This window comes from Melanerpes formicivorus, unplaced genomic scaffold (genome assembly GCF_026170545.1).
Source record: "Melanerpes formicivorus ecotype bairdi unplaced genomic scaffold, bMelFor1.0.p_v2 SCAF_13, whole genome shotgun sequence".
Classification (NCBI taxonomy): domain Eukaryota; kingdom Metazoa; phylum Chordata; class Aves; order Piciformes; family Picidae; genus Melanerpes; species Melanerpes formicivorus.
This window is the reverse complement of record NW_027142365.1, coordinates 20909763-20927414: the sequence shown is the minus strand read 5'-3', so window position 1 is coordinate 20927414 and position 17652 is coordinate 20909763. Positions and strand designations below refer to the sequence as shown.

At 46.3% G+C, this 17652-nt stretch overlaps 1 protein-coding gene across 3 annotated transcripts in view; it reads left to right on the top strand.

Moving 5' to 3' along the window:
- CUBN (cubilin) overlaps nt 1-17652 on the top strand; it is a 170670-nt gene that overhangs the window by 18597 nt on the left and 134421 nt on the right. For 2 of the 3 annotated variants that reach the window (XM_068146386.1, XM_068146387.1), the window contains exons 14-22: nt 1594-1828; nt 3339-3520; nt 4300-4462; nt 4663-4850; nt 8666-8822; nt 9425-9603; nt 10047-10209; nt 10422-10638; nt 11575-11705. In XM_068146386.1, coding sequence (XP_068002487.1) covers nt 1594-1828; nt 3339-3520; nt 4300-4462; nt 4663-4850; nt 8666-8822; nt 9425-9603; nt 10047-10209; nt 10422-10638; nt 11575-11705 — 1615 coding nt within the window. The remainder of the gene's footprint in view (nt 1-1593; nt 1829-3338; nt 3521-4299; nt 4463-4662; nt 4851-8665; nt 8823-9424; nt 9604-10046; nt 10210-10421; nt 10639-11574; nt 11706-17652) is intronic. The other variant, XM_068146384.1, reaches the window with a different exon arrangement.

Below are 17652 nucleotides of genomic sequence, written 5' to 3'. Positions count from 1 at the left end.
ACAGAAACCCTCGCTCTGCAGGACCCCTCAGCTCATCAGAGCAAATGTGACATCTTTGTGCTGCACATTGCAAGCTCAGGATCCAACCCAATCAGAATAAACAGTTTTTCAACAAGAGTAAGTTTCAGATCACAGACCAGAGACTGGTCTGAGTTGGAAGGGACCTCCAAAGCTCATCCAGTCCAACCCCCTGCACTCAGCAGGGACATCCCCAGCTAGATCAGGTTGCCCACAGCCCTCTCCAGCCTCACCTTGAGTATCTCCAGGGATGGAGCCTCAACTACCTCCCTGGGCAACCTGTGCCAGTGTTCCACCGCCCTCCTGGTGCAGAACTTGTTCCTCACATCCAATCTCAATCTGCTCTGCTCTAGTTTGAAGCCATTGTTCCTCATCCTGTCACTGCAGGCCTTTGCAAACAGTCCCTCTGCAGCCTTCTTGTAGCCCCTTCAGATACTGGAAAGTCATTAGTAGGTGTCCCTGGAGCCTTTTCTTCTCCAGGCTGAACACCCCCAGCTCCCTCAGCCTGTCCTTATAACCCTTGAGCCTCCTTGCCCTGAGGATTTGCTTGAGTTATGCTTTCAAGGTTTTTCCTGTGCAGCTGGGGGTTAGAATTTGTTCACCTCCCACCAGCTGGAGAAGGGACCTCCTTTACATTGCTTCAGGATGTGACCTGTGAAGAGCTGCATGAGGAAAGCTCTGCACATGTGGTTAATGACTTAGTTGACTCCAGAACAAGTTCCTGTTTCTGGTTTCTGAGCACCAGAGCTGTGGAATGCTGAACTCATCTTGTCAGTGGGTTTGCTCAGTGATAAATTTTTTTAAAGGATTAACTTTAAAATGTTTCAATCAAAGGTCTGTTCCTCAGAGCCCCCACTTGTGTGAGAAGTAACTGCAAAATAGGGTGCTTCAAACTTCAGCATGAGAAGTCTTACTTGGGATTGGAACATTTGGTCTGGTTCTGGCATTTCCTGAAATGAACTCAACAGCTTTACAAAGCAGTGCTTGCCAGGGGTTTAGTCAGCATTCTATGAATGCATCTGACGTATCCTCAGCTCTGAGAGCCACTTCTGTCTTCAGCAGAGCTAAACTAAAGCCATCAGTGAGGAAAGGGAACACAGAAAAAGCTGTGTGTGTCACTCACTGCCTGGAGTGGGCTATGAGATACTGATTTTACATGTTCATTCCCATGCCAAGCCCTTGAACTGCAGCAAGGATGAGAAATGTTCATTATCTCATGAGGAAACCCCCATGGAAAGCCCAGAACAAGGCATTTTAGGCTCTATGTCAAGCCTTTCACATAGCTTGAAATACTTCCACAGATATGCTTCCTGGATGTAACAGACACAGGCAAATGTTCTCAGTTTTCTCTTTCCCCTCCAGATTCTTTCCTATCTATCTGCCTTTTCTCTTTTCTTTTGACCCTTGAGATTCCATACTGTCTTCTGTCCTGGACCCTTTGAGGAAATGGCATAATGGCTCCAAAGAGATTCTCACAGCTGCATGAACAAAACCATCTGCTCTCTGCAGAGTTACTGCCTGAGCAGTGTCTCAGCAGATGGAAACAGGACGTTCTTGTCTCCCTCTCACTGCTAGATCCTGCGTGTTACTTTCCCACTCTTCCAACTGGAGGCAAGCAGTGACTGTAACTCTGGCTTCCTGCAAGTCCACGATGGGCCTTCAGCCTCCATGCATATGCTGGGAAAGTACTGTGGTTCCTCAGCTCCTGCAGAGCTTTTCAGCTCCCACAACTCCCTGTACTTTTGGTTCTACTCAAGCCAGAGCATTTCAGCGGGAGAGTTTACTGCTCAGTGGGAATCTCGGGAGCCTGGTAAGTTTGGTGTCATTCAGCATCTTCCTGTCTGTGGAACAGAAGCAGTGACATTTCCTGTGATTAGGAACCACTGGGAGCAGAAGCATGGCATTTTGCCAGGGAGGGAGGCTGAAATCTGGACACCCCTGTAGTTTTAGAGCTTTTAAACTCCAGCTCTAGGCCTTTGCATGAATAAGCTTCTGCTGGTTGGTGAGGCTGGTGAGGAATGCCCCAACGAGCACACGCTCCTGGAGATGCTGTTCTGCTTAGCTCTCTTTCCTCAGAGGAGTATCTGGTACTTCGAGCAGGCAAACTGCCCCTTCTTGCCAGCAGCAGTTTGCAAGAGGATAAAGAGGTTGAACTGTGCTTTCCAAACACGAGAGATTATTGGGGTTTTGATTTTCAGTTACCTGAGAGCTTTTGATATGATTTGCTATACATCTCTTCCTGCAGTCTTGGGAATGCCACTTGTGTGATTCTTAGTATCATAGTATCATTCAGGGTTGGAAGGGACCACAAGGATCATCTAGTTCCAACCCCCCTGCCATGGGCAGGGACACCCCACACTAGATCAGGCTGGACAGAGCCTCAGCCAGCCTGGGCTTAAACACCTCCAGGAGGCCTGGCTGTGCACTTCTGGAGCTATCATCTTGTGAGATGTCAAACTCACTTCATTGTTCTTGGCATTGTCTAGAAACAAACTGAGGCCCTGGGTTGGGTCTTGAAAGGACCATAGAGTATAAAAAGTATAGAAAATTCAGGTGCTGAAAGGAACATAGGGTAAAAAGTACAGAGAACTCAGGTCTTGGAAGAATCACAGAGTCTAAAAAGCATAGGAAATTCAGGGGGAAAGTGGTTTCTCTATTTCCAGAAATATTGAAAGGCTATGGATGTGAATTTTTGGTGAGTTTTTTTTCCTTTTGATTGACAATATTAGATAAGTACTAATTGATTAATGTGGATACTGGAAGGTGTAAACAGATTTTTTTAGGGGGGGGAACCCCAGACCAACCAACCAACCAACCAACCAAACAAGCAAACAAAAAAGCAGAGGGGAAGAGGGAGAGATGTGACTAAAGCAGCTCTTCCTTAGGTATCACACGCAAGTTACCCTTACCAGTCCTAGCTGTTAGGGTGGGAGGGATGGGATTTTTTGCTTACAGGCATATGAAACAGTCTTTCCTGCAAGAAACCTTTTCTTTTTCATGTAAATTGAAACAGCCACATGCAGGAAGACTGCTTGCACAACCCAAACACAGGGCACTTGATTATTCTCCTACAGGTACTTCCATCACCACTCTTTGGCTGTGCACATCAGGACATAGCTGAAGGTCTGCTTTTGTCACTCAATTGCAGGATTAATTGTAGCAAGAAGGAACTTATTGGTCTGCTTATCTTGCTCTTTGTTTTTGAGTTCCTTCTGGATCCCATGAGTGGTACCTAGCCCTGACACCTGCAGGAGAATCCATCTTCTGAGCTGACAGGTAGTCTGCATGTGACTTGTTCTTTCATGTTTCTTGTCTGCTAGAGTGTGGTGGTGAGCTGACAGACACTTACGGCTCGATAAGCTCTCCAGGATACCCTGGTAACTATCCTGTAAACAGAGACTGTCTCTGGACCATCTCAACCAGCCCTGGCCTCCTTATCACATTTGCTTTTGGCACACTAAGCCTAGAACACCATGAAAATTGCAGTTATGACTATTTAGAGGTAAGGTTTAATTGTGGATTATGACAATATTTTATGGCTATGTTATTGCAAAACAAGACATTGCCAAATGGATTGCTTGAAAATGAAACCCTGGATTGAAATGCTCGGTTGTGCTTACTTATTCCAGTGAAAACTCAGACACAGGCAGTAGGATGATATTCCACTCCCCTGGAGTCAGTGGAAGTCTTGCAAATAAAGAGGGTGGGATTCAGGCCAAATAACTGGTGGGATTCAGGCCAAATACCTGGTGGGATTCAGGCCAAACAATTGGTGGGAAGCCTTTTCTTGCAATGTTGAATCTGCAAACTCTGTCAGATGTTAACCCATAGAGAATTAATCAGCCTAAGGAAAACTATTGGGGAAAATAATCTAAGATTAATAGACTCATACTGTAGTACAGTCCATGCCTTCATCCATGAGCTTAGAGCTTTTTGTCAAGTGCAAAGCAATGGTTACAGAATTCACCAGTACCCAGCCATGGAAATATAGATTGGAGCAGCATGTTCTCCACCATTGTTCAATACAGAACATGACTTCAGTAGGAGAGCTCTTGATGCTTGCTTTCCCGTTCACAAAACCCTTGATGACTCTCTTAGGAGCCGTACTGGTGGGTCTGTTTCATGGTTCTCACATGTTTGAAGCAAACTTCCTAGGAGTTTCCCCTCCACTCACCATCTAAAATATCTCCTGGGGTCCCCAAGGCAACTTTAAGAGTGGTGGTACTGTTAACAGTTGGTGCACATCTAACAATCCTAAGTGCTGATATATCCTTTGGCTAGATTCGAGATGGCCTTCTTCCACAAGACCCTCTCCTTGCTAAGTACTGTAGCACTGGATCTCCACCCCCGCTCCAAACCACTGGTCCGTATGCATGGATTAAATTTCACTCTGATGACTTAGTTACTGATAAAGGCTTCCACATCCTCTATACAACATCTCCTGGTAAGTAAAGATCAGCATTAAAGGTTGGTCTGCTACATTCCCAAGCTAGAGCTGGCAGCATGCAAATAGTTGCAATTAACACTTGCTATTTACCATACAGAAAGCCTCTTTGATTTGCAGCCCTTGTGCAGAGGCAGCCTAAGCTGAAAGAGTTTCCATTCTCTGTGAGTGTCTCAACTAATCTATTTCCCCTTTTACAGCAGATCCAGGTTGTGGAGGCAATTACACGGGTAGTGAGGGGGTTATCACCTCCCCTTTCTGGCCTAACCCTTACATCAACAACCGACAGTGTATCTACATCATCAGGCAGCCAGAGGACGAAAAGATACACCTCAACTTCACTCACATGGAGCTGGAGAGCAACACTGGTTGTTCAAGTTATATCGAGGTGACTTGTCTTACGCAGTTGATCTGGAAGCTTGATTACATGCATGTACAAAACCATGCTGCATGGGCCCTGTCCCACAGCCCACTGCGGGAATCAAAGGACTGAACACACCGATTTATACGGGTCCAAAAGTCAGAGTGGCTAAAAGAGCAGAAGTATATGTTTTGAATGAAGCCAAGATAAGATAATAAGACAGGCTATTTAGCTTAAAACTGACTCTGAATTGGCTGCATGTGATGAAGGTGGAGTTTGGACCTTTGGCAAATGCATGACAAAAGGAACAGACCCAGAAATCATTCCACAGCCACTCGCAGCAATTTCTGGAGGCACAGTGTCACATCCAAAGCCTTGTTCTGGGGTGAGGATGAAGCATGCCATGTGTATTTATGCATGCATACATCTGGACAGATGTCCAGCTTGTTGTAGTGCATATTGTTAGTTAGGTATGGGGTTCATTGTTAGTTACATATGGAGTTTGTTATTAGCAGAAATGAAATCTTCGCAGTGTAAGTTAATTAATATTAGTCTAAGTCAAATCATTGTAGAAAAAAATAGCAGTCAGAATATCTTCTGTATGGAAGATATAATAATAATATTACTTCAATAATAGTGTTGGTGGTATCCAGAGCCCACTGAAGGTTAGTTTTGCTTGCTAAAGTGCTTTTACACTTAGTTCATGTAACTTCATGTTACACCCAAATGCCTCCTGTGCGGTGCCTTTTGTGTGTGCTAGCCTCCACGCCTTCACTTTCTTTTCTATCCTCAGGGGTAAGGAAGGTTATCTTGGTTTAGCACAGGTCTGCATTTCTTTAAGTGACTTTGGGTGAGATGTGGAACAGCGCTGTGGAGGCCCTGGGGCTCCCCAGAAGGGCTGAGCAGGGCTCTGCAGTCAGGGCATTGGTGCCGGGGGATGAGCCAAGGTCAGGCTGGGACCCGTGCCCGCGGGTGGGCCCATGGCCAGCAGGGTAGGGCTGTGGGGAGCTGCAGACCAGCCCTGCCTGCGTGTCACTGGGGCAGGGACCGATGGCCCCGGGGGGTGGCTTGGGGTCCTGGGCAGTGGGCAGGCTGTGGGGGCTCCAGGGGAGGCCAGGCTGGGCCAGTGAGTCCTGGTGCTGCCCTCAGGGCCTGAGAAGCATTTTGTGTTGCTGGCCCCTTCTCCTGTCACCCGAGCCCCGAGCCCTGCTCCGTGCCCCAGCTTGCATGCCCCAAGGCATCTGCTCCCGCACCTGCCCTGTTTCTCCACAACACGAATGTCTCATCCTGCACGGGATGCCTGCTGGGGGCTGCTGTGTGCACACAAGTGTGTTTGCGGCAGGCAGAGGCAACCAGCAGTGAGACGAGCAGGGCCCGGAGCCCCTGTGCTGGCAAAGGAGCTGCCCCAGCTGAAGCAGCTGGGAGAGAGCCCCGTGGCCCCCGCACAGAGCTGGGTCCTGTGCCTCTGCCGCACCCTTACGTGGCAGAGGGCTTGGCTGGCTCGGTGCTTAATCTCTTCTTGACCAAGAGAGGAACAGGCCCTGTTTGCTCCATGCAGTTAATCTGTTTTTTAAAGATGTTATTGTGCTGACATCGTTCCCTTCCCTCCTCCAATTCAGAGAGTTTGGCTGGAATGAAGTGTAATTAATTTCTGAACTGCGAGGGGAAGTGTGTTTAATGAAAACAGACAGCTTTTGTTTGTTTGGCCTGCTGCTCCTCTTGCCTAATTGCTGGCAGAACAGCAGCGAAGCTCACAGCAGCCAGAGAAACAAAACCATTTCTGTTGAACGCAATCAGTTTGTATTAGTTCAGCAAGGCATTTACCTCACTGCTGGTCGCTCAGAAGCCATTCAGGTCCCCGTGGTTCTGTCCTCCTCTCTGTCCTGCCCAGAGCAGAGCAATAGCCCTGCCATGTTTTGCCCAGGACAGTCAGTACCAGTAAAGCACTGTGCTCTTTTAGCAAGGCCTGGTTTTCCATGTGTGCTTTTCTAAAACACTGTCTCACTGGGTTTTGGAATGAAGCTCAGCTGGAAAGATAGCTTCTGGATGTTTGAGTTGCTTTAAAAGTTGCTCTCTGACAACTGGTTTGCTGCTTCGGAAAGGCACAGATTGTTCCCATCCCTGGTGGCAGCAGGAAACCAGCAGAGTTTGCCCAGGGTCCTGACACAGCTCACAGGCACTTGCTCAGGGAGGGATGTTTAGTCTTTTACTGAGCAAGGAGCAGCCTGGGAACAGGGATTTGCAGTAAGAAACCAGAGATAATAAAACTCCTTATTTAAGAAAGACTGTGGCATGGTGCTGCAGAGGCAAGGTGTTAGCCAAAGCAGCTCCTTCTCCTCTCAACTGGCAATAGGAGATACTAATCACATGCTTTAGAGAACCTGTTATTTTTATCACTGCTTACTGGGCTTGATAAGCCAGAATGTAAGGAGAATCAGCTGAAGGAAAAATGCAAACTCCTGTGAACAGTGCTTCTGGAAACTTGCACTGCTGTCCAGAGACTTTCTAAATATTCCGGCACAAATTTGGCTCCCAGCTGCTCTGCTGCAGACCCAGAATAGCTCTGATAATTCTGTCCTCTTAAACTCAACCATTAGTCAGAAAGCCATCTCAGGAGCTGGGGACTGCCAAAGCTGGGCAAATAGGCCAGCCACTGCCTGCTTGCCCAGCCACTGCCTGCTTGCCCAGCCACTGCCTGCTTGCCCAGCCACTGGCAAGAGCTCTCTACCTTCTCTCCCAGCTCATGGGGGAATGAGCTGGGAAAAGAGTTGAAGAGAAGAAGAGGTGATGAAAGATGACCTGAAGGCTTTTCCAGTGATTTTTTCTGGGAAGAATTTCTGGGGGTTGACAGCATATAGGTGCATTTAAAAAGCACTCCAGTAACATAAGCTGCCACTCCACTTTGTGATACAGGCTGCCACTCCACTTTCACAGCAGGAAAGAGCTGGTTTGTTTGCTTGAGACTCTTTGGGAGAAAGAAATGCCTTTTTTTTTTTGGCTTGGGCAAATAGCAGAGGACAAGATTTGTGACCTCAGCTTGGTGGCAGCTTTCTTGGAATGAGATGGGTACCTCAGAGGGTGTTCAGAGCTTCCTGACTATATCAGAGCTCTGCCTGGTCCTCCGGATGCACCTATGCTTACTCATGGAGTGTGGGCTCAAGGCCTGAGGCTGAGAGGTGCAAATACCTCTTTTCCTTCTAGTCCTCTGGATAATCAGGATTTGTAATCAACCTCTGGGAGAACATGTTATCAAATTAAATGAGGTCAGGAGAGTGGCACTGCAGAAGGTAAAAGCTGGAAGTGATTCCCTGGTACAACTTCATTGTCATTATCAGACATTGGACCCTTCAGAAAAGGGTTAGGGTGTTGTGTCTGCTGCTGGTGAGCTGATGTAAGGGTATGGTGGGATGTACTTGTTCTGGAAAAGTGCCACTGAAAAATCACTGGAAGCTTCATGACCACAGCAAGAAAATCACAGATACCCCTTTTCAGCCCCAGCCCCAGCTGGCAAAATCTCACAGCTCTTTTGTAGTAAAGGTGTCACACTCTCAGAAGCATAGACCCAAAACTGTACTAGATCTGTGCTTCACGGGGAAGATCTCTGCCACTCTAATGTCCTGTGGCAGTGGCACATGTGTGTCTCCTGTGATCATCTGACCTTTCCTTTGAGCTCGTATGCTTGTGCCAGTTACTGTGATGACTCTTTGCCTCGCTCATAACTAAAAGAAACAGTTAATCTTTTGCCATTTAGCAGCTCTTGTGAAATTGCTGTCTTCTCTGGATAGCAGATCCAGACACTTCCATCAGCTGATGACTTTCTTGTTTTCCTTTTCCATGGCTAGGTTCGAGATGGTGACAGTGAGATGTCTCCTCTTATTAGCAAGTTCTGTCACAGTACACTCAGCTCTCCAATCACTTCCACCAGCAACAGTGTCTGGATCAAGTTCAAGTCTGATGCCTCTGTGCAAAGGGCCAACTTCAGAGCCATTTATCAAGTTGGTAAGAGAAACTGGTGACTTTCACAGGGAACTGATCTGTGGTTTGGGCACTTTCAGTCATTTCTCTACTCCATTATCTGTAGAATGGGTGGGAGGCAAACTTCAAAAGAAAGTAAAGCAAAAGGTAGAGTCAGTTTGTTTGGTTATTGCTGCTTTTAGGAAGGCTATGGTGGCAGCTCCAGTAGGTCTGCCAGAGGCACTCTGAGCATGCTTGGAAATGCTTCTGTTAGTGATATATCCCTTCCTGCTAGGATACCAAAGATGGTAGAGCTGTAATTCTGCCAAAATATTTTGACTTTCATTCTTCCTGTCTTTCAGCTCTTAACCACCACCAAAAGTACCTGTGTCTGTGAAGCAAACGGGCCAAATCCGTTAGTTTTCACAGGCACAGTTAGATTGATCTGCTGCATATACATATTGCTATACTTACAGCAATATGCTCCTTTAAATACATGCTCCATGCTACTTGGATGATCTGTAGCAGGTGCTGTAAGAAATGGGGCTTTGGGGGTGTTCTTCTTCATATTTCATAGTAATATTTGGTAGACCTCCCTTTCCTTGGACCATTTATCACAAGTACCGATTCTTGGTGTCTCTTGGCAGCCTGTGGAGGCTCCTTGTCTGGAGCAGGCACTATCCATTCACCTTACTATCCCAGAATGCCCCCCTACCCAATGACCTGTGAGTGGATCATCTCCCAGGCAGATGGCAAAGTGGTGATTCTTAACTTCATCGACTTTGACATCCGAAATGAAACTACTTGTGACTCAGACTACGTTGAGGTACAGAACACTGCTCCTGTGCTGTGAACTGTAGGTAGATCCTTATCTGTACATTCCTTCTCTTAGCCATCTCCACCAAACCACAACTGCTTGACAGGTAAGCATGTCTTACAGCAGTTCCTAATGGGATCCCAACTCTTTTCTTGACGCTCCAAAGAGGGTATGACATTCTGATAAACAGACCTGGGTCTGGAGGTTTGTGTGTCACAGTTGAGGGTGTAAGATCTCAGCTCTTCTCCATCTGCCAGGCCCTGGATGGGAGATTGCTTCTCTGGCAGTCATTTTATTGCATACATTGCATTGTGTATGCCTGCAGTAGAAACCATGCTGAAGGCTTTGACTGACCAAGGATCTCTTTTGTATGGTTCTTATGATTTCATTTGTGCTCAAAACTTTAACACCATAGAAACTTGTATGGGATATCTGAATACACTCTCCTTCAGGTCAGAGATGGCAACAACGCAGACTCTCCTCTTCTGGAGACATACTGTGGTACAGCTGTACCATCTAGAGTGCAATCTACATGGAACAGCCTCTATATAAAATTCAGAGCTTCCTCTCTTACCAACCTTGGGTTCAGAGCTGAGTACTGGCCATCAGATACAGGTAAGGATTTTTTGGTTGTTTTCTGTACCCTGACAACAGTTGGCCACCAAGTTTTATGGAAGTGTGTATGGGGAGATGAATTCTGAATCAGTTACTGTGTGGTATGCATTGAGGGAAATTGGACTTCAACCCTTCAGAAAGAACAGTGACCAGTTTTCAAAGTGCCCTTTTCAGAAACCCACCATCTCACCTGGTGGTTTGTGCCTCTGCAGTCTGCGCGGAGACTCTCACCGGAGCGGAAGGAACCATTACAAGTCCTGCTCATCCTGACACCTACCCACATGGAGTTAACTGCATTTGGGTTATCAACATCCAGCCTGGCCACCTCATCCGCCTGACATTCACCTCATTTAACCTGCCCTTTGACTACAGCTGCAGGGACGATTATCTTGAAATATATGACAACAGCACTCTGCAGCAGCTGGGCAGGTGAGGATGGCCACGAGCCTGCAGGGTGAGCACTGTGCTGGAGATCTCAGCATGCAGTTTGCCTGCTCAGCTTTTGTCTGTAGGTTGATTTGTCTGTACTACAGAAATAACAGGGGGTCCTCCTCTGCCTCGGACAGCAAAGGCATCTTGCTTTCTGTGCCCATGGAATGAGAAGCACATTCAATAAAGATGATGCTGGCAGAAACCAGCTTGTGACAAAAGGAGAGCTCTGGCCTTGTCTAGCTCTGTGAACATTCTGACTTATGGGAAACAAGTTGAAAAGCATTCATACCTGACTTGATTTGAAACACTTGCAGAAGTGAAAGAAAGATCACTTAAATGATTATGCAGCTGAATCTCAGCAAAAGCTAACCCAAATGTTTGATAGGATTTTGTACCCACTGTTTCCTTTCTATCCGATTTTCTCTTAGGAAAGAATCTTTTCTTTTCCCCCCCTTATCCAGTTTGGTCTTTTTGCCACCCTGGAATTCAAGACTATCTAATATTATTCAAGAACATCTCAAGTCCTCAGGGACAGTGTGCAGCTGCAGCTCCAGGCTGTACAGCCGCTGGCTGGCACGGCGGCATTGTGGAAAATAAGGAGCAAATGACTCTCGTAATGGAGAGCGTTTTGCAACCTTAGTCTTTGGCCAGCCACTCTGCCTCCTCCAAGAGAGCAGAGTCTGTTGTAGGTACAGCACAGAATCATTTCAATAAGAATCTGACAGCTTGATGAACATTTTTCTCCTCTGGCCTTACCACAGCGTTTAGATTTGTACCTTTGTACCTGTAGCGTGCAACTGAGCCTGGTGATACAGCCTGCAGGGCTGTGAGCTGTGTAAGCCAGAGGAGAGTAAAAAAAGCTGAATCCTCTTCCAGTAACACAGAGGCTTCTTAAAGTACTGCCATTCAGTTTGGGACATCTTTTTGCTGCAGGTACTGTGGAAGATCAGTTCCACCCTCTCTCACTAGTGGTGGCAACCTGATGACTTTGTACTTCGTGACTGATCACAGCCTGGCCTCTGAGGGCTTCTCAGCTAATTATATCTCCCTGGATTCATCAAAAGGTAACTTGTCAGGCTGTTCATTATGCAAATGAAACGTTTTCAGATGTCTGTAAATAACCCCTGCAAGAAACAGAAACCTTTCCTCTGTTAACAGAAGCCTGCCTGGTCCTCTTCTCCGCTTTCTTATTTATGCTGGTTTGTGCACATGCTTTTTCCTTCCTAGGAAAGCAGAAAGCAGTTTCTGTAAGCAGCACTGCTGTTTCCTTTTGAAATCCAATAAGAGCTGACAGGGCAGAACTGCATTAATTATTTAAGGAAAAGTCTCTTCTGAATTTTCTTTGTCCATTCTGAGCTGAGTGTGTGTCATCTAGGAAGATGAGCAGTCACGGACAACCCGCTCCAATGGGAGACTTTCAGATGCCATAAAAAATAATGTAGGCTCTACTTAGGTGCATACAATATTGATAATGGCCAGAGGAAGGTCATGCAGGTTGAACTAAAGCAGCAAAATTAGCTAAAAGCATAAGCTCCTCATTTCATTATGACAGAGTTAATGTTTCTGCCTCCAGATGAGTTCAGGGGCCCTGTTATGGCTTAAATCTGCTCTTTAAATATCTCCTTTTAAGAGACCCTATCCCCATCTGTGGGGCAGGGTAGAGACTCTTGAGGACAAGAAATGACCTTGCATTCTTTAAGTTCTCTAATACCAGAGAAATCACTCCAAATTCTAACTGATTGGAAGATTTTCCATGTGGAGCTGGGTTGATTTTGCTCCCATCCATATCACTCGATGGCTTTTGGAAAGAGAGATTTCATCTAAGCAGTTGTTACTCTGAAACAAAAGGGCTCATGGCAGCTGTGTCAGAGAGCAGACAAGTCCTGTGTTTTCTGTCCTTTGCATTTAATACATGCTCTATGTCAAACCTGGGGGCATTTTTGGTGGCCCTTGATAAATAATGCTCAGAGATACTCAGGGTATCATTTCCAGTATATGCAGGGTCAGCACTGGGGTTTTGTCTCTTCACTGCCTCTCAGTAAAACAGTCCAACAAGTGGCATAAACCAAAAGGGATCTTCATGGCTTTGTCTTATTCCTTGAAACTCTGCTTCTGGATTTGGTGCACTCTGAAAGAGTATTCTAAGCATGGCTTTCCCAAGCTGTTTTTTTCTTTGCTGGCTGAAGAAGTGTCAAGGCCTTGGACCCAGTGTAAAAGCTGTGAGTGCAGGCTAGGAGGGGTTTATTAGATGACTGCCAGAATTCATGGTACTCCTCTCTGCAGCTGCTTCTTGTTTTGTCTTACTTTTGTTAACAATTTTATTGTTCCTGCTTCCTGAGTTTCTCCAACCAAAATTTCCAGTCCCCACCTTGTGAAAAATAGAATCAGGGAACTGCTGAGCTAGGAAGAGACCTTTGAGATCATCAAGTTCAACCGTTCAGAGCTCACAATCCCCCCATTACTGTTAAGCCACAACCATATCCCTGAGCACCACACCTGCATCTTTGAAGCAGCTGCAGGGGTGGTGATTCCAGCATCTCCCTGGGCAGCCTGGGACAATGCCCAAGAACCCTTTCTGGAGAGGCATTTCTCCTCATGTCCCAGCTGACCCTCCCCTGGCAGAACTTGAAGGCTTCTTTGTGAGATCTGGGAAAATTTGGCCATTCTTTCAGGTCTCAAGCATGTGTGTAGGTGACACTGGTACAGATTTTGTCATTGTGTTTTTGTTCACTCCCAGAAGACCTAGAAATGCAAATACTCAGTTTTCTCAGCTGCCTGCACTGGAGTTACCAGGCATGGGAACAAAAAGCCAGTAAAAACAATTCAAATTTAATGAAAACTATTCCAGGGAGGAATGTTCTATTGGTCAGAAAATAACAAGCCAACCCTTAGTTCTACTTCAAGAAAAATCTTTCCAGAAGAGGCTCTTTAGTTTGCAGAGTCCTTACTAGTGAGAGACTGAAATGATCAGCCATATACAGCCAGTCTTGCATGAGCCAGTTCGTGGAGCTGCAAACGGTAACCTCTGTAAGTGTGACTGTTGCTCATTCAGCTAATCACAGGATCCCAGCTAATATTGTTTGGTTTACTTTAGATCAGATTACTTTTTTGTGGGTGCCTCTCATTCCTTCCTAACTGTTCCTGCAGCAGACTTTCTTGCAGTTCATCAAGACCAAAGTATTCTTTACCCAACACTGGGTTTGTTAATGATCTCAGTGCTGTCCAGCTTCACTGCTCTGCCTCCTCTCTTCCATCTTGCCCTCCTTTACCACCACCATGGTGACTGAATTTTCTCTGCATCATGTGAGGTTCAAACTGCATCAACACTGTTCCTGGAACTGTTTCAAACTATGCCTTTTAAAATGTAAGTCTGCTTTCTCTTCAATGCTATTAACAAATAAAAACTATATGTATCATAGTATCATAGTATCAGTCAGGGCTGGAAGGGACCACAAGGATAAAGAGGTTGAACTGTGCTTTCCAAACACGAGAGATTATTGGGGTTTTGATTTTCAGTTACCTGAGAGCTTTTGATATGATTTGCTGTACATCTCTTCCTGCAGTCTTGGGAATGCCACTTGTGTGATTCTTAGTATCATAGTATCATAGTATCATTCAGGGTTGGAAGGGACCACAAGGATCATCTAGTTCCAACCCCCCTGCCATGGGCAGAGACACCCCACACTAGATCAGGCTGGCCAGAGCCTCAGCCAGCCTGGTCTGGAATGTCTATATGAAAATAGAACCACAAAGTATCTTCATCCAAACCCTAAACATCAGGTATGATTTTCCTTTCCCATAAAGAACATGGAGATTTTTACTTCTTTTCAGCTGGACTGGGCTAACTCTCAGTTCATTCTCCCTCAGACCTAGAACATTCTCTGGAATGAATGTTTGGGGTTTTTCATTCTCCCTCAGACCTAGAACATTCTCTGGAATGAATGTTTGGGGGTTTTTTCCATTTCAGCAGCCTGTGCAAGTATGGCAAAGTGGCAGATAACTAACTACAAACAGTGAGAGTTATAAACTCATGGAGCAGTGGCAACTGGTCTGTTCTCTTTGCAGAGATTTCTTTTGGTCCCAGCAGAGTTACCATAAGCACTGGACTGCTAACATTCATTTTTTATTGAATAAAGTATTCTGAAGCTTCTGTGGCCTGAGGGAAGGCAAACAAACGTGTGGCTTTGCTCTGAGAAGCAGCTCCCCACTTGCCTGTAATCCTACCCAGTTCAGTTTCCCCATTGTGAGACAGCTAGGCCTGATACCATCTATGTATCTGCAGTTACACTGAGGATGTGCATAATTGCTGAGGGATCTGCCAAAGCTAGGGAGGATTTTTTCTTTCCATCTGCTGCCTGTTTGCATTTTTCTGCTAAGAGAAATCTGGTTCTAATAATGTTCCTTGTGCAGTAATTGCCTCTCATATTCTTGAGCTCTGTTTTCTTAGCCAGCCAGAGTGTAACCAATATCAGAACTGGTCCAAGCTGTGCTGGTTCATATTAGACATTTCAATAGGCACTGGCCTGGAGGTGTTTGACAGAGAATGAGCAATTGAGAAGAGGGACAGGATTATTCCAAACCAAAAGAATAACCCAGAGGTTTTTAAAAAGGGCTACAAGTGAAAAAGAGATTTCTGTGTAAAACAAAACTCATTTTCTACCCCATGCATCCTGGCACAAAGTGCTTTGGTGAGCATGGTTTGTCTGGGATATGTTATCGAGTTGAAAAGAAGCCTAGAACTTATATTTCATGTCAAACAATTTGAATGCCATGAGACAGAGCCATGGCCATGGCTCATGAAGTGCAAACAATTGTCTGGGGCTGGGCAGCTGGGAGCTGTGGATAGCTCATGTGGCAATACAAATGGGAGTCCTTCAGTCAGACCTGCCCGTGTGACACTCAGGTGCCTAAAGGGTATTGTGCCCTCTTCAACTCTGCACCTTGGATGCTCAGTTCTTGGCCATCTCCCCACTTTTCAAGGGGCAAGCCACACAGAAAGCCAGGTAATATTCAGATTTATTTCCCAGAGTCCAGGTCCCAAAGACCAGGCAGGCCTAGTGTCCCAGCAGCCAGGCCAGTGCTAGGACAGACTTGAGGCTTTGCTTTTGCCCATCTTGGCTGGCCACACCACAGAGAAACCACCTAAATCACTGAAAGGGTTGGAAAGGGCTCAGTTTTCCCTGTAGGTGTTGGGCAGGGCCTTGACAGCTGTAGGGCAGGGGTTTCCAGCAGGGTAGGTATTTTGTTCTCCATTTTTGCACAAGTCAGTGGGATTTTGTCAGTTTTACCTTGATCTGTGGGGGGCGGGGAGGAGGGGGCAGGGGAGGGGGGAGAGATTTGGTTTTTCCCTTTTGATTTGTTTGTTCCATTAAAAAGGCTTCATTTCATCCTTTCTGTTGAGGGAAGATAGCCCTAAGAGGGCTTTCAGCAGATTGCCCTTTTGATGGAATTGTTATTCCTGGTCTTTCTCTGGCTTTGGTGAAAGGTAATCTTTTTCCTCCTTGTCACCCTGAATTGTGAATACCATTATTTATCAGCAGATGTAACCTGGTTTTAAAGAGCTTCTCTGTGTGATATATGTTAGCTGACAATGACTGACCAGAGAAGGCAGAGCTTGAAAGGGATAAGGGAAGCAAAAAAAAATGTGACCCCATGGACCTGAAAGCAACCTATAGATTTGTGTCTCTTCTTTATTGATAGCTGAGTACAAGTTGAGATCTCAGTTCCCATCTTGCTGACTGAAGCCAGTAATTATCAGGAGGATGTTGCCTGGCTTTTCTCTTCAGCTGAACAAGCAAAGACAAGGATGGAAAGAAATACCTGACAAATATGGATGTGCAGAGATATAGGCCATGGCTGGACAAGGCTGAGCTAAGACAGAAAAAAAACCCTGATGTCCTCCATGCATCTTGGACCTCTGCTCAGCTCACACTGGGTCACATGAAATAGGCTCAATCAGCTAGCAAGTGACCACTTGCTAAGGCCACTGTAACTTGGTGATGCTAGGTCAGAGCCTCAGTCTGCCTATACACACCTAGATAGTGAGTTCAGCTCTTGGGGGGCTGGCTTTGTGTGTACAGCACCTGCAGAGCCTTCCTGAGCAGCTGACCCATGTTTCTAAGGGGTTGGGGTCTAAAATGCTACAAAGGACCTTTGTTTGCCTGCCTGGTAAAAATCAAGGCTGTCAGCATCTGCCAGCAGCAGTTAGGAGAAGGCCCTGAAGTGCAGATGTGCTTTCCCAGTGCCTGTGGAGAGGAATCTGCTTCACATGGTCACTTCTTCCTTTTTTAACATACAGAGCATTGCACAAAGATCTGTTTGTTAGGGGTCTCCATTTTCTGCTGGCACAGTGAGATGGAAAGAAAACTCCCATTTTACATAGGGCACTAGAGTTTAGTTGTGTATTAATTAGACTTGTGGCCACTGCTCAGGAGCAAACCCATGGGTACAGTTTTCTGCAGTGTGCATGATGAGAGGAGTGAGTAGCACCAAGGCTGGCCTGTCTCTCCACCATTGGCCATTGCAGTGGGTTACTGCCACTTGAGGCATCTTCTTCAGGAGCAAACACATTCTGTACCAACATCAGAAAGCAGATGGAATAGCTTTCAGGCCCTGACATGCTGGCAAAGCAAGATGTGCACTCCAGGAAGAGTGTGGCCAGTGGGGCAAGAGAGGGGATTCTGCCCCTTTGCTCTGCTCTGAGACCCCACCATGAATCCTGCCTCCAGTTCGGGTGTCCCCAGCATAAGAAAGACACAGAGCTGCTGGAGTGAGTCCAGAGGAGGCCATGAAGAAGAGACCTTAGAGCAGCCTGCCAGTACCTGAAGGGATCCTCCAGGAAGGCTGCAGAGGGACTTTTCCTGAGGGTGTCTAGAGACAGGACAAGGGGGAATGGTTTGGAGCTGAAGGAGAGAAGGGTTAGACTGGAGCTGAGGAAGTTCTTCAGTACCAGGGTGGTGAGACTCTGGACCAGGCTGCCCAGAAAGGCTTTGGATGCCTCCTGCCTACAGG